This window comes from Leptodactylus fuscus, chromosome 3 (assembly GCF_031893055.1).
Source record: "Leptodactylus fuscus isolate aLepFus1 chromosome 3, aLepFus1.hap2, whole genome shotgun sequence".
In the NCBI taxonomy this organism is placed as follows: domain Eukaryota; kingdom Metazoa; phylum Chordata; class Amphibia; order Anura; family Leptodactylidae; genus Leptodactylus; species Leptodactylus fuscus.
In genome coordinates, this window is record NC_134267.1 from 162,983,048 (window position 1) to 163,000,771 (window position 17,724).

General features: G+C 40.1%; 1 protein-coding gene across 9 annotated transcripts in view; it reads left to right on the forward strand.

The window, feature by feature from the left end:
• TNIK (TRAF2 and NCK interacting kinase) overlaps positions 1-17,724 on the forward strand; it is a 222,501-nt gene that overhangs the window by 132,433 nt on the left and 72,344 nt on the right. For all 9 annotated transcript variants that reach the window (XM_075268688.1, XM_075268680.1, XM_075268682.1 and 6 more), the window contains exons 9-12: positions 2,897-2,975; positions 10,231-10,406; positions 10,869-10,935; positions 12,992-13,196. In XM_075268688.1, the coding sequence (XP_075124789.1) occupies positions 2,897-2,975; positions 10,231-10,406; positions 10,869-10,935; positions 12,992-13,196 (527 nt within the window). The remainder of the gene's footprint in view (positions 1-2,896; positions 2,976-10,230; positions 10,407-10,868; positions 10,936-12,991; positions 13,197-17,724) is intronic.

Below are 17,724 nucleotides of genomic sequence, written 5' to 3' on the forward strand. Positions count from 1 at the left end.
TCCCTGACTTTGCATGGGAAAAATAGAGACTGCACAGCTTACTAAAATCTTTTGTTTGTATCTTGTTAGGCAAACCAGTTTAGTGGCAGGAAAACTGAGGGTCTTGTTAGAGTAGGGATTATTTATTAAAGAGAACTTTTCACCACCGCCATGTCCAGCTTTTTTGCATTAATTAATAGCTGCTACTCCACTGATTCTGGTGTAGTTGGATTTTGTTCTCTAGTCCCTACCATTCCTGAGCAATCAATGCTGTTTTGGCGCATGATATGGTATTTAGACTCTGTACTGACAGGTGGGCGGTGTTAGACAGGAGCAGACAAGGGGTGTAATTCTGAGCTGTGACCCTGGCTGGCTCTGATTGGAGCCCTGAATCAAACCCCTTGCCTGACACCGCCCTTCTTACATTACACATCTTAAATAAGGCCTAGTTTCCATCTGCGTCAGTAATCTGTTCGGGAAAGTCCACATGGGGACCCTCCCGAACAGACTACCAAACGAATTGTGCAGTAAAAGCACACGGACCCCATAGACTATAATGGGGTCCGTGTGCTTTCCACAAATTCTCCGCATGGAACATGTGGACAGGAAAGTAGATTGTGATCTACTTTCATGTCCGCATGATTTGTGCGGAAAGCACACAGACCCCATTAGAGTCTATGGGGTACATGTGCTTTCACTGCACACCGCTTGCCAATGCATTCGGTAGTCCATTCGGGGGAGGGTCCCCATGCGGATTCCCTGAACGGATTACCAAATGCAGATGTGAACCAGGCATAAGCTTGATGCTCAGGAATAGTGGAGGCTAGAGAAGAAATTCCAACTGTGCTGGAATCGGTGGAGCGGCACCTATTTACCGATCCTAAGAACTTGAAATGGTGGAGTTGATGAAAGGTCCTCTTTAGCAGTAAGTTTCAGTCCTATCATGACCTGCATCTGTCTTAAGAACAGTTCCCCATTTGTGGTGACCGTGGAAAGAGCAGTGACTGCACATGTACAGATCTGTCCGTTTATTTGTATAGGACTTCTGGAAATAGCCAAGCAGGCTATCCTAAAAGTGTATGTTTAGGATGTATGTAAAAGTGACATGTTTAGTCCTAGAGATCATTGTATAGAATAGTGCAGTATCTACTGAACAAAGGCGACATTGTTCTCCATTCTGCAAATGCAAGTCTATGGATACGTTTAGTGGATGCACCAGGACTATTTTGGCACATCCAGTAAACTGACAATGCTGACACAATGTGAATACAACCTAACATGCAGTAATAATTATTAAAACATGTAAAAGCTCATTTTTGTGTTTCATGTTTTTTATTTTATTTTTTTTTTAACCAAAGGGTCAGAATGTTTTTCTTTATTCTGTTATTGCTGATGAACCTACTAAGGAAAATATGTTATCACTATCGAATAGTTGCAGGATTATTTTTCAGGATGGTCTATTTAGAATACTAATCGGATTGAGTAATTGGTGTTATTAGACTAATCCTACCCTATGGGAGCTCACCTAGTCATCGACTGAGCAGCAGAATATTATCATTCGCCTGTCACCTGTTGTAATTCTTTTTGCTAGATGCACTAATATCCTTCATCCTCTACTGTTCAACACCAATATTTTTCCTTCTTTTTTTTATTGCATTTCCTATTAGTTCCTAAGTACTCAAGTTATGATATAGTCTGTCTACTCTATAGGCGATAGGTGCTAATGGTTGTCTATCACTATTGTTACGCTCAATACTGCAATTCGGGTTCCCGTTTGAGGAGTCAGCTTTGGGGACCTCTGAATGGAAACCTATACACATAAAAAAGTGGTATCTGGGAAACCCGTGGACCCTATAGACTATAATGGAGAAGCACTTTTCTCTCCGCATGTTTTGTGTAAAAACCACACAGACCCCATTATAATGTATGGGGTTCACAGGTTTTCTTAGGTAACCATTTTTTTTATTTGTATAGATTTCCATTCGGGTGGTCTCCAAGTGGATTTCCCGAATGGAAACCCGAACGCAGATGTGAAGCGGGCCTAAGGCTCTTTAGTGGTACTTACAGTGCCTATATATGTTGTTTTTCTTGTTCATGGTTTAGTGAATAGCTGTTTTTTATTATAAAGATAAATGTGGTTTGGCTTGTACTCCAAATTGTGTTATAAGACCTGTTAAAGGGTTAGATATTGACTTATAAGTCAGTTCTCCAGTAGGTGAAACTGCTTTTTTCCTCCTGGATGAGAGATAATTTACATACTTATTTTTCCATGGAGCATTACTTGGCCCATGGAGTGGCTTGTCAAAAAAAGGGGTGGAGTTTGTAAGGAAATTGACAGGGCTTGGAATGCACCAAATATGTATCAAGTTTATTTATTTTTTAAACTAGACCAACTAATAGGTGATGCCAAGTTAAACTACACCTTCTAAAAATCTGTCACGCACTGCGATACATCTGGCGCAGTTTCTTCCTTTTAGGCAATATTAAGTCCTTTGCACTATTTTTCCATTACATGTTAATGCGCTTTACTAGACTTTCTGCACAGACCTGCAGGTACTTTACGTGAGGATCATTCAGGGACTGTGCACTTGTCTTTTTAAATATGTTTATCCATATTGTGTTTAAAAAGCTATTTTTCTAATCGTCCCCTTAAATCACTCGGTTTATGTCCCAGCCGAAGCTTCGCGTGCGATTGGTGCAGTGCCCAGTTGATGATTTACTTGCTATTCCATGAAGTATTAAGGCCCCGATTTCAGTGGATTAGTGTAAAGTCTCCTAAAGCTCTAAGGTGTTAATGGCAGGTACATTTTCTGCCACCATAAGCCAATCATCTAAAATTTCATTTTGCACGTACATGGAGTACAAAATGTTGTTTTGCTGTTTGCTGTCTCTAACATATTTTTTCTTAACCTTTTAGCACTCTGTGATATGCATCCCATGAGAGCCCTTTTTCTAATCCCCCGGAATCCAGCTCCTAGATTGAAATCGAAGAAATGGTGAGTCATTGTTGAGAATGATTTTCCAGAGTAAACTGTGTGCTGGCACTCTGTCTTTTATACAAGATCCTTGGAGGGAGAGACATGATGCTGTATACAGCAGTAAACACCTGTACCACATGCATCTTCCTTGTGTTTTACTCGTGTGTTCCTGTTTGCAATGCAAACGCGTTCTTAGGGCTCTTACTTGTTGAATCTTGATTTGGCAGTGTCTCTGCCTGTAGCATAGAGTAATTTCTCACTGGAAACAACTTGTCATTCTAGAAAGGCATAGTTTATCTTGAAGGATTAGGAATGCATCAACTTGAATAGCGTTCAGACAGGGGATGGGCTTCTCAGATTGCTTTAACAAAATCTTTAGAAATCCAGGGCATGGTGAAACTGAACTTACTCTGTACAGCTGTTGTTTTTCCCTCATTGAATAAATGATGCCATGAAGGAAAAGTTACATTTTAGAAAAGGCTAAACTTGTTTATATTGGAATAGAACACTAAAATCATAGAATAGAGAGACATTCAGATAGTTTGTTGTGAAACATATTCTTTGTAATGTTTGTAATAAGTGCTACTGAACAGGCCAAAAAAACTCACTTCTTTCCAGTCTTCCTTTTCCACCAGCAGCAGGTGTGGTTTCTCATGTATAGGTCCCTCGACTGCTGCAGCAAATCACAGGCCTTAGCGGTGACCTATTCACAAACTGCACATAACATTAGTCACATGCTATTTGTAAAGAGGTCACCCAAAACTAAGGCCTGAGGCTGCAGCAGCCATCTAGCCCATACTGGACATCACTGCTGAAGTCAGTGGGATGACCTGGAGACTGAATACTGGATCTGCCGTCATCCAGGAGCACTGCAAAGTAAGAAGGTTTCAAAAACAGAATCCGTAATCCTGTATTTTTGTCAGTGAACAAAATTGAAAAAGTGAATGAACTAAAGAGAAATTTATACTACAGCCTGGATGATGATGAGATCAGGGCTCTGTGGGGTTATATCATCACTTCCAGGACTCCCTTGTCTGAGATATTTGGCTGTAACTATAGGCAGTGTGTTCACCGGAGGGCTGTAGAGCGGAACAATAATGAGTATCTGTGGGCAACAGTGAAGCATGGTGGAGGTTTCTTGCAACTTTGGGGCTTCATTTTAGCAGATGTGGGATTAAAATAATTCTGTCACCAGTAAATTTATTATAAACCTTATGAAATTATGAAAATGGGGCTCCATAGCTTATTTGGAAACTGTAAATCACCTCTGCAAGTTACTGCAGTAAATTGGTTATACATAGTTACATAGTAGAGGAGGTTGGATAAAGACATTAGTCCATCAAGTCCAACCTACAGTCCCTACAGTGTTGATCCAAGGGAAGGCAAAAAATCTCCCTATAGTATTTTCTTCAATAGGCAGATACTTATTTATCATGCAGTACCATCAGGGAGGCGCCTCATTGACTCCAAATTTATTCTGCAGCACACAGCTGATGTGGTCAATAGCAACTGCAACAACTGATCTAGTAGGGGGGAAGGGGGGGACTCCCTCTGTCAACCAATCACAATCTCATGGTGCCCAGCAATTGTAATCTCAGCCAGGGGTCTAGTAAATATCTCCAGGCTTGACATATTGGTAAATAGATAGAATTACCGGTTACAGAATATGATGATACAGGTAAATTTTAACATTGTTTTAAAGGTTTTAAAAATAATAATAATAATTACTAGTGAAACTGAGTAAAAAAAACCCATTAATGAATACATTATGTGGAACATTAAATACTACTATAAAAATACAAGTCATCCAATACAATCCTCATATCAATAGAAAATTATAGCCAATGGCTCTTAAGACGGTAAAGCTTAGATGGATGCAGAATAATTCAGAATTCCTTAAGAGGATATAGAAGTGATAACCTAATAATACCTTTAACTAAATTTATATAAGAATCTAGATGTAAATGCACAATATACATAGGTAAATATGAGTACAATATGCCCATCCGGGTGAGGCCTAATAATTAGTTTCAGCTCTTATTCTGCAGTGCTTTTCTTTCATTTATCTGCTTAGTCGTTTCTTTTTTCTTCTTTAGTCTTTTGTCTTTCTGGCTATCATCTGCCGTTCATGTTTTTTGTCTTATCTCATTCTCTGCTTGACTTGAGCATACAACTTTCTGCTTTTTCATCACGAAGGAAAGATGCCAGCTCAGTGATCTGAACAGAAAGTTCCCATTTCCACTGGGAACAGCACCTGGTGTGCATGTGGCGCAGGGAAAAAATCCTAACACATGGCGTGATCCTGCATAGATCACCAAAATGGCATTGAGAATAGCAAAATATAAATTTTAAGACCTATTTGCTCGCATTATAAAGGTTTCCACATACAGTACAGTTTTACAATATAGAACTTATAGAAAATACATTTATTTTCTTGGTTCTAGCATTCAAAGCCAGATAGTTTCCTGTCATACATAGTTGTAATATTATGTAGTATGAATAATGTCTTAAGATCTGTGTGGTTAGATATGGTTGATCAAAATTTCCTAACTCCATGTGGTTTTCTTATAGACTTACATGTAGCATCTTGGATTACTTTATCATGTATTTTTATACTAAGATCTTTTTGTTTTACCTAAAATCTATAATATAAAAAATATTATAGGTGAACAGTGTTGCCATGTCAAGTACCATCAATAATAGTACTTAGATGGTTCCCCAAGTGGTAATAATGCCTAAATGGTGATCTATGCAGAGACTTAATCTCCTGTGGGTGCAACACAGTAAAGTTGCTCCCATAAACCCCTCATTGTAGTGCTACTCTTGGTTCTCCCCACCACAGTGAAATTGCCTCCTTTGTTCCTTGCATTTATAATACCCCATGTAGGTGTGTACCTCCAGTAAAACCTTGTACACATGCTGAACGTATCCATAGCTTACATTAGTTTGACAGAGGGCTCCATCTATGCCAGCGGTTCTCAACCTGGGGGTCGAACAACCAAAACACAGGAGTCGCCTAAAGCCATCGGAAAATATATATTTCTGATGGCTTTAGCCCAACTACGGCCCGTGGGCCACATGCGGCCCGCCGAGGACATTTATCTGGCCCGCTGCATGTGGCCCACGCACCGTCATCTGGATCGCTCACTATTGGGGAATCCAATTCCCTGTTATTGAGCGGATCGCTGCTTTCAGTTGTATGTGCAACTGTATATCTCAACCGAGGACACCTATATGGTGGTCTCTCCCCAAGGAGTGACGATATCCCCCTAACCCTATCTAAGCCTCTCACCTCTACCAGGTTAGTTTTCTCTACACCGGGCTGACAAGATGCAATAACATCGAAACGGCCGTCCTCGGTTGAGAGACTATACCTGGTGATAATCCCAGCATCATTGCAAAACAAAGGCCTCTTGGAAGGTCGAGCATGATGTTAAAGGGAGCAGCCTTTATTGGGCCATATCACTGAGATTCTGTCTTCCTAATTACATCAGGGAAGACAGGCTTGCACATTCCAGTGAGCGCCCTTTATTGGTTTGCAACACTGAGGCACCTGACTTCCTAATTACATCATGGAAGACAGATTTGCATATTCTTCCCATGGTCCCTTGCAAAGTGGAGTGCTAAAGGCTTAATAAGTCTCCACACACCAATATGACGGTCTCTCCCCAAGGAGTGACGATATCCCCCTAACCCTCTCTTTATTGGTTCACAGTAGTTCCTTCTCCTCGCCTTTGTTTCCTTGAAAATGCAAATAGAAACATTGAATTGTAAAAATTGGACCCTGGAATAAACGCAGAACCCAGATAGAATCCAAAATTAAGGGATTCCTTAATACAGAATATTACAATAATATAATGGCTCGTTCACACGGGGCAAAAGGGGGCGGATTTTGACATGGAATCCACCTCAAAATCCGCCCCCTCACAAGAGAGGTCTATGTAGACTGCTAACAGAAAACCGCTAGCAGAAAAAAGAAGTGACGTGACCTTTCCTCAGGCGGATTCCGCCTCAGCAAATCAACACAAGTCAATGGGAGGCGGAAAACCAGTAGCGTTTTTTGACATGGTTTTTGGCAAAAACCGCCTCAAGAAATGCCAAGCGGTTTTTCAAGGTCCATTCACTGTGCTGGAGGAAAAAACCTGAAACAAAAAACACCTCCAAAAAAGGCCTCATGTCAAAAAAACGCTCCAAAAAACGCTTCCTAATTCCTGAAGTTGATTTTTTCCTGAACAAATTCCTCAACCACCCTAACACATGTGAACTAGCCCTTAGGCCTCATCACACAGCATAATGACACACCAGTACTATACATAGCACATGGTAAGTGGCTGCCCTTTTACAGATTTCCCATCAGGACCTAAGGGTTAGTTCACACGGGAAGCAGAAGCGTGGATTTTGGCACAGAGAATGTCGCGGGGAGCGGCGTCACTTTCTGGCCAAAATCCGCCTGTCATGACTGTCGTGGCTTCCGACAGTCGCGGCTTCTCCCTCCGGAGTAGGCTGAAATGAATGGGCTGACTCCAGAGGTTGCTGCCAAAAAGCGGACGCCACAGCTCAACGAGCCGCGGAATCTGACTGAAGAAAGGGCAGCTCGCTTCTTTTTTCCGTTAGCGGCAACAAGAACACTAGTGGCCTCCTTAGACCACCATTGTAAGGGGGCGGATTATGACGTGTATTACGCGTGATAATCCACCCCTCTCTGTACCCGTGTGAACTATCCCTAAGAGTTTCTATTTACCACTTTGGTCCTGATAATCATTTAAGACTATAAGAATTAATTACTTTTTGCACATAATTGTCATTTTTTTACCTTTTGTAAATTATGGAGACACTTCCAGCTGTTTACTGTGTAGTTAATGTCCCCGTCTGAACAGAGAACGCCTGTAGATTTGTTGTGTGCTACTTATTAAACCTCACACATCCTACAAACATAAGCAGAGACAAAAGGTCAGAGAGTCATATTAAGGAAATAGAATGAAATCTGGAAAGAGTGACAGGATACAAACAGCTTGTGATCTCAGGTATTGATGCTATTAGCCCTTGGCACAGTAGATCATGGTGTTAACAATGCAGTCCAGGCATCACACAGACTCAGACGTACTGTAATAGAAAGTCAATGTACTTCTGGCTCTTATCACACTCCAAAATGAGAAGCAAAGCTTGTCATTAATATAGTCATCTCTGGTTGACTAGTTTAATGCCACTACTTGCCCACAACATTACTGAAGTTGCTGTTTTTGCAGATTCCTAAACTACCGTATTTTTGTGCTGAGTTCCCAGTGACAGTACACATTAGGGGAACATGCATCACCCAGCGCATAGGAAGCCTTGATTATAGTGTTTTATGCATCAAACATTGACTAAGGGTTTAATGTTATAAGGATCTGGCACTTTTTCGTTTTTTATTGTCCATTTGCTGTCTGGCAGACTTTGATGTTCTTTCAATAGACTCATTCCCTAACTTTTTTTTTACTGCATTGATAGTCCGTGTTAGCAATGGTGGGTTAGAGAGCTATCTGTATTATGTTCATGGCTAAATTATTCCCATAACTGCTCTTCCAGTATACTTTAGAAGTAAATAAGATTCAGACTGAAAATACAACATGAGTTTTTTTGGGCAGGATTTTTGGGTGCAGGTTTTACTGTGTTTATTCAGACAATGCCAGGAGTGGATTCAATAGGTATGGGAAGTAGAAAAAAAGGACTTGTACATCTCCTTTATACTGAATCCTCTCATGGCTTTGGCTCAAAAAACACACCAAAATCTGCAATAGAAACTGTCTCTCCATACTTAGGGCATGGCCACATGGCAGCTTTTGTAGAGGAACTTGAGACGGTCCACCTCAAAATCCTCTCAAAAATGTGACCCTATGGATCCTGTGGCAGAAAATCTGTGCTTGACTCTTTGTTTTATAGTCTCATTTTTATTTACGGGATCTATATGATCTAAAATGTCACATTATAATGGGTAAATTTCACAAGTTTCCTTAACAGTCAGGTCCGTGAAAGAACAAAATCAAATATTGCTGCTTTAGGGTGCATTCACACTATGTTTCCTGAAGCTTATTCTGAACGTAAAACACGTTCAGAATAAGCGGCGTATAAAGCAGCTCCATTCATTTCTATGGGAGCCGGCATACGAGCGCTCCCCATAGAAATGAATGGGCTGCTTCTTTCACTGCGAGCAGTCCCATTGAAGTGAATGGGAAGTGCCGGCGTGTACGGCAAGCTCTGCTCATGCCGAGCCGTACACGCGGGCACTTCCCATTCACTTCAATGGGACAGCTCGCAGTGAAAGAAGCAGCCCATTCATTTCTATGGGGAGCACTCGTATGCCTGCTCCCATAGAGATGAATGGAGCTGCTTTAGACGCCGCTTATTCTGAATGTGTTTTACGTTCAGAATAAGCTTCAGGAAACGTAGTGTGAATGCACCCTTAAGCTGCTTTGTTGATGATAGAGATCTCTCTTGCATCATGATTCGCACATTTCTCAGCAGATTTAACCCTAATTGTGATCTTATCCACCTTTAAGCTGAGACCCCGCATTGCGAAAACTCAGATTTTTTTTTTTTCTTCTTTTGGCTGCAGTTTTGTTTTTTTGTTTTTTTTTTATAAATCCAAAGCCAGTAGTGGATTGAGCATAAGGTAGAAGTATCCGAGCTTCCTATATATTTTCCATGCCTCTTATAGCCATTCTTGGCTTTGGCTCAAAAACATGCATCATAATCTGCAACAAAAAAAGCTGCATGTGGTTCCTCAGCCTTATATTCTTTAATTGTAAGGTTTTGGTTCATGATTTACTTCATTTACCGAGACTTTGCATATTGCTGGAAACTAATCTCTTTGCTGTATTATTTCCATTGATTTTCCTGATGGGAGCAGCAAAAAAATAACAGAAATTCGGGATTTTTCATATTATGAGCTCCAATTTGCGCCAGTGGACTCTAATGGATCTGATATCCTGCATGGCGTCCACCTTTATACTGCTTTTACTGTGTTTTTAGTTCTCCTTTATACAATAACCTTGACAGATGTTCTTCATATATTCTCAAACTTAATTTGTTTTGCATTTTTGGATAACATAGAAGCAGTACTGTTTTGTATACTGATCATTATATTAGCGCAGTGACCCTGAGAATCAGTATTCATCACCTCTTTGTGTATCTGGATGGTATGCTAGAAGAATAAAATTTTGGAATGTCACATCCTTTGTCAGGAATAAACAGTTGAATTTGTTTTATGTATAATTTTTTCTTTATTTATTCCCAGGTCTAAAAAATTTCAGTCCTTTATTGAGAGCTGTCTTGTAAAGAACCATAGCCAAAGACCCACAACAGAGCAGCTTATGAAGCATCCATTCATAAGAGACCAACCAAATGAGAGACAGGTTAGAATTCAGCTCAAGGACCACATTGATCGAACAAAGAAAAAACGAGGAGAGAAAGGTGAGAGGATTAGTCATGTTCATGAAAAGTGAATGGAGCTTTATCTCATTTATGATTTATTAATAGGATTTCGATGCAATTGATGGGATTATACATGAACTTGATGAGAAATTGACTCAGATGTTAAGTATGATAGTTAGAAATTCTTGTGACAGACCACTATTGATTCACATTCAACCATATATTAGCATGTATTTATTTTTTTTTTTTTTATCTAATACAATTACATATATGATTTTTCCTGTACACCTTTACACATGTGTATATGCATTTATACGTGTGCATATTTTTTGAATGTACAAAGCTTAAGATTTTTGTAATCAAAATTAACCTCTTTCATTTAGCTAGAATTACATCAACCTATGAAAATGTTCCTTGTATATTTGCTAATTAAATTTCCTTTATAGTATACACTGATATATACTACATCACAATGGTTCAAAGGAGACTTTGTCATTGCAGATGAAACAGAATATGAATATAGTGGAAGTGAAGAAGAGGAGGAAGATAATGATTCAGGGGAACCAAGGTAATTTATTCATTCAAGATACCCAAACTAATTCAGTTTGTGTTAAAATGGTGATTTACTAAAGATATTCAAGGAATATATGGTATCTTTGGGTTATCCTATGTTATCCAGAACGGTGTACATGTTTTCTGAAAGGCTATGGTATGTAAGGAGATTGCTATTTTCTCCTCAGACTTGTACCTTTAGGCTGGTCTTACACCATAGTAAGTTTAGTCTGCAATTGTGGGTTCTCAATTGCGGACACATTGTATTCAGTGCGTCCTCTTACCCCACCGGATATTTTATCCGTGGTGTGTTGTGCCGTAACCGGGGTCCACACTGGATACCGCAGGTCCGCAAATTCACGGACATCACATCACGGCACGGTATGGACTGTCCCATACTCTATGGGCGCGTGCCAATGGACATGGACGTCTGCGGAATGACTTTTTGAAATGAAATTTAGTGTTGCTGATCAGCAAATTGCGGACCACAAAAACTACTACGGTCATGTAATACTAGCCTTACTGTTACGGCAACGCTGTTAATAAGAATTGAGTTTTATTCTAGCCTTTTTTGTTGCTTGGTAGAAAAACCATTTAATTCTGTAAGTAAATAATATACCACAACACACTTAATATGACATTCATTCCCTCTAATCCTCACTACTTTTCTTAGAAGAATGTTTTGAAAATCTGTTATTTGGGTTGGAGGGGGGGAGTAGAGAACACTGCCGCTTGTATTGTGGAACTGATACCCAGAAAGTGAAGCACATAACATAAAACCTATGGACAGTTTTAGTCTTTTCTTAATAGAATGTATTTTGAGCTAAACAACATTTTTTACAAATTATTATTTTTTTTTATTACAAAGTTTGGATCATTTGACATTCTGCAGGTGACTTGTATATACACTACATAGCATGCTGCAGAATGCCATTCATTAGCAAATCAGAGATGAGACTGGCTGTCTAATATCTTGGTCTCGAGCCCCACTCTTTTCTTCTCCTGAACATTTTTTTTAAGCTGATTTATTCCCATAGCAGCTCAGTTTAGATAATGAACATAATTCTGCAACGTGCTATGTAGTACATATGCATGTTATCTACAGAAGCCAGTCAGTATACTGTAAACACACACACAATGTAAGTCTTAATCATTGTACCTGTTGCAGTGATCAAGCTTTGGGGTGAGAGTATCATAGTAACAAACAGTCTTTGTGTCCTGCCATGATGTTTTGGGCGAGTCTTCCTCCTTACTCGTGTGTAAGGGCATAGAGTATTTCAAGATTTTGCAAGTGTGCTTGGTGGTCTAGGAGAGACTCGGCATTCTCAGATAGATGTATATTCTGAAGACCTTGAAAGTAAAGATGGAATTCATGAAATGCACAGACTGTGTGCAAGCAAGATATTCACTCCCAAGGCTTGTTCCCTGCGACAGACACTGATTTCTGAGCTGTATTGCATATGTGTATACTGACTTGTGTGAAGCAGAGTGAGGCTCTGAGGTGGATCAATTTGTTGGACAGACATTGTGTCTTCATGTCTTTATGGTACATAGAGCCAAACAGTCAAAGCTTTTTAATAAAAACTTATTGCATAAATTATTTTTTTTAATCTAAAATACATTCATGTAAATGAATGAAATGGGACTATATCCTTTAAAATGGCTTTCCCATAACAAAACTTTAGTGTCTGATGAGTGGGGGTCTAACCACGGGGACCCACATAAATATATAGTCCCAGGGTTCCTGTGTAAAAAGAGTGGTGGTGCGTGGACTTGGCCACTGTTGCATTAACTTCTATAAGACTTGACAAGCCTATATGTCCCAGCGGTAATGGCCTAAAACCAAACTCTGTGAAGTCTGAGTTAAAGTCATACTTCCTTTTTTGTTCCCTACTGTACTGTCCTCTGTTCTTTCTCAAAATTCAGCTTTGTTTCTCATTGCAAAAAAAGCTCCTTATGAATGTTTCTTATGGGATTTCTCTCTTTTCAACTCACATTAAAAGTTTTTTCCACTGAATTCCTATGTATTCATGTATTCTTTTGTATTAATTGTATGTATCCTGTGTGTTAAGCTCAATCTTAAATCTACCTGGGGAGTCCACCCTAAGACGGGATTTTTTGAGGCTCCAGTTGGCTAATAAGGAACGCTCTGAAGCCCTTAGACGTCAGCAACTAGAACAGCAGCAACGCGAGAATGAAGAACACAAAAGACAGCTTCTGGCTGAGAGGCAAAAACGCATTGAAGAGCAAAAAGAACAAAGACGGCGCTTAGAGGAGGTACGCATACGGTCTCTAGGAAATTGCATGTGCAGATTCTTAGGGCAAAGAGCACATCTTTTTATATGTTAAGAATTATCATGGATATGATCATAGACATATAATATTTCCTGCCTCTACAGGGGTTCTCACCCATGCGGTGACCCCCATGCCTTGCAGTGTGTAAAATGTATGCAATTCATGTACAGTGCCACATTGGTGTGTCCCCCCCCCCCCCCCAGTTAGGATTTTTGCTCTTTTAACTATTATGATGGCTGAACAAAAGCCTTTAAATGGAAAAGTTCCCACATGCAGCTCATTAAGAAATGCCTCAGATTGTCTATTATGTGAGTTACAGAATATGTTGGTTACATAACTTGCATATTAATTGAATATTTATCATACAGGACAGATCTCGATTAAAATAACTGGTTGAACATTACTTTATACCAATATCATAAATCTGCCTGAAAGCAAACAATTATTACAGAAAAGCAAATTTGCTAAGTGTTTTGTGCCATTATTATAGGGGCTGCCATGGTTGCAATTGAGTGAGCTCAGAGATCCCTCTGCCACATCTGGGATAGTCGAGGGGGGAGTCTTGTTACATATTTAATATTGGAACCCTTAGGAGGCCACTGTTTAGTTATACATTGATATGATCAAATAATGCTACAAAAGTAGAAAAATTTACCCAGTAGAAGAGCTGTCCTTTTTTAATTTTTTTATTCGGGGGTGGGGGGTGTGGGGGGAGGGTGGTAGGTTATAAAGGAAAAAGGGTATGTCAGGGTATGGTGTTTCTGAGATTTGTTGGAAAAGCGCACAACCCCTTTAACAAAGTGCTTCTGCTTTAGGTTATTTTATGACTGATATACCACATGATAAATTACTTGTTTTCTTGGTTTTTGATATCAGAAGTTTAAAAGGAGAGCTTTTAGTGTGCTAAGCTTAGAAACTTATATGTAAGTTAGTGAACATAAAAAGCATCTAGCTCTGTCATTGTGATAAACCAGTAATTTACGGCACCGATGTTGATCAGAAAGCGGCGCTACCCATGAATGAACTGTTCCCACTGAGCTTCACAAATTGCCATATAAAATATAGGTTGCAAAACTTCAATAGTCCAAGGCACAAAAAACCTCTCACCTAAAAATAAAGTGGCTGACATAAAGAACTGCAGCATACTGAAGTTAAATATGTACTTTCTAAAACAAAGGCTTGCAGATTGCATCTGGTGTAGACACTGAACGATGAACAGACTCCATTATGTTCCGGTTATTCTCGAAGCATTATCTGTCACTGCAGCATTATGTACCTACTTTATGTCCCTCCACTGGCATTTGGCTTTGTGAAACACAGGAAGCAGTGGGGGCTGTAGATGCTGCTCAGCACATGCTTGACAAGATGTCCTTTGTGATAAGCACTCAGGGGAAGCAGTGCTGCTGCCCATCAACAGGAAGTCTGAGAGGGTGATTACTTTAAGAATGCATGAGTGTTGTCAAGTACCATTTCAATGTTATGTACTACTCGTGTTAGTGTAGAACTGAACGTGCACTGGTGTAAATATAGATTTAGACTGCATATCTCTCTGGATGAGATATTTTCATCAAATGTAAAGAACTAATCCTGTGTAAACTTATTCTAGCAATCAGTGCACTGAAAACTTAAAGGAGATCTCCAGGCTAAAAATATTGTCATATCCTCAGGAAAAGTTCTCTGTATCAGATTGGTGGGGATATCTGGAACTCCCATGGATTAGCAGTTCTAAGTCACTGAAACAGAGAATAGAGCTGGAAGCAAAGAGCTCTGGTCTCTGTTAGTAGACAGATTAGGTACTGCAGAATAGCTGTCAGTCGTTTAGAATGGGAGCGGATCTTGAGTGACTCAGCTCCACCATAAATAAATTTAGCTAGGAAAACCCCTTAAAAAGGGTATTTTGAGATTTTCATGAAAAATTTAAACCTGTGCAGGGTCTTATTACATTGTAAATTGTGAGATTTTCAGAATCTTCAGTCCTTTGCACAGAGCAGACCTATGTGCAAGCTGTGAGGAGAATCAACCACTCCCCTTCCATTTACTGTGTGAAAGAGAAAAGAACCTCCTCCTTCCACTCACTGTGATCCAGTCTTGCTTGTACCTTGTATCTTATCTATGGATGTAACAAAGGAGTAAACTGCATATTAGCTGGAAGGGAGACCTAGTGACAGGAAATTTTAAAGACGATTTTCAGGCAGAAAGTAGCCACATATCTTAATAACGTGCATTCCATTTTGATTCAGAATCACATGCTCTATGAAATGAGACCAAGTTGTCTGAAAAGTTAGAAAATGTTAGTGTCAACACTCTCTTTAAGAGTCTTTGCTTACGGCCCACTCATGGCCAACAGATGCTATTTTTACCTTCTACCTCCACCAATTTGGGCTGCATGACTGTATGCGAGCAAGATGTTTTGAATGGCAGGATATGGCACCATTACAATTAATATCTCATTAGTTGAGACTAATTACAAATTTCTCCTCCAATGGTACTAGACCTGGATAGGCTCACTAATATGTACCACAGATCCCCCCCCCCCTTTCCCTTACTGTGGGAACTGGTAGACGTTCCCAAAGCTGAGACTATTTTGGAGAAGGATCTAACACATGCTGTATTTATTCTATTGATTTCCTAAATCTCCTCTTTTCACCCTCTCAGGCCCTACCGAATGAAAATCTCCCTGGGGTCTCCAAACAACCTCACTGACTTATTTTATTTCATTTCTTGACTGTTGAGTTTCACATCCACTACAGACTACATAGATCTTTATACAAATAGGGAGACTATTCCATGTTCAGAAATATTAAATGACTGCAAAAATTAGTAAATCATCCGGTACAAACAAAGTGTAAAATAACTGCACATAAATGCTACCTTAAGAGCCTTGTAAACAGTAAGAGGAGAAGTCAGCCAAATGTCAGAACATTACGTGAGGAAGGAAACGCAAACCACATAGGTTGTAATACCACCATCTGAATAACGGGAAATTTTGTGCACTATCACATGTGAACTAGTTTGGAAGTCAAATTTAAGAAGTGAAGTCACAGGACCAGGACACATTCTGTAAATTTGGGAGTAAGGGGGTGCGGCTGAAATATTGTGTGATCAGAAGCCGGTAATTTCTGGAGTAAATTCTGCATAGCTCTTCATAAGGTTTTGTGTGTGTAAGGGGATCACGAGGAGAAGTTGTGCTTATATGCAGTAAACAGTAAAATTGCACAATGTGTAACAGCTGCGGTCTATTCCTCTGGTCCAACAGGGCAGCCAGCTCTCTGCTTCTTTGGGCTTGAAGCAGTTAGGCTGAAAAAGCACACACTCAATTTTCAGGTCAAACTTTATTAAGGTAGTTCAAGGCAGTACAAGGATCACTTTCTCATACAGCAATTGGATTCTCTGACCCATGGCAGCACACAGCAGCGTTCTTGCTTTCTCAGAGGTGGCACTCTGCTCTCACAGGTCCTGACACTTCCAGCTCACACTGCAGTACTACTCCAATAGCTTTCAGGTAAAGTCCTGAATTGCACTTCCAGACTCGTATGTCAAGTACTGCAGAGGTCCCAGCACAACAGGAAAAACATCCTACAGAGACTATACAAAACCTTTACCTGGGAAGGGCAAAAGGTACCACCCCAGCACAGCCAATAAGTGTAAAGTAGTTTCATGCAATATTTAACATCCAGAAAGTAGCACAACGAAAATGGCACATTAAGTCAGTTGAATCACAATAACTGCAAAACAGAAGTCACCCCACCTCACTACTGTATTGCAGAGTGAAATGCTTGCACATAATGGTACACTAGCTTTTCCTGAGTGGGCACTCACATCAGTTACTCTAGGTTCACACTAGTGTTTGGGTTTGCATGGGGATCTGAAAGACGCAGAACTTGTCCGATTAAAAAGCGGTTACCAAGGACATCTACAGACTCCTAAAATGGAACTGATCAGAGGGAATAGAGACTCCAATACAGATGTGACCTTAGTCTACACTTTGTAGAAGGGGATGGCTTCCACCACCTTACAAATAGCTCATTATTTTCAGCTTATTTAATTAAAGGGGTATTCCCACCTCACATACTCATCAGTCTTTACTGCTGTAAAATCTTCTTTCTTCCTGGTTTCTTGCATCATTTGGTGGGCGGGGTTTCACATACAACCTGCTGTTTAGCTCCGCCTCCAAATTAGTGTGTAGCTCCGCCCACCCATATTGGACTATGAAGTACAGGCAGCAGCAACTCCATTCTGTGTTACATACAGAGACTGCCTGTCTCTGCCATAATGAACACAGAACTGGGAGAACAGAAGAAATGAAAGCAGCTCCTCTCCTCTATCTGATAGCAGGAAGCTAGTTCACATGGTATAGACACAGGAATAGCTAGATACACAGGCTCGCTCCCATGCACTTAGCCCCTCCCTCCCCCCCTGAGAGCAGCAGATACATCACTTGACTCATGAGCAGCTAAGTCAGGGCTGTAGCCACAAAGAATTGAATAAAGTAATATAGTGGACAAACAAA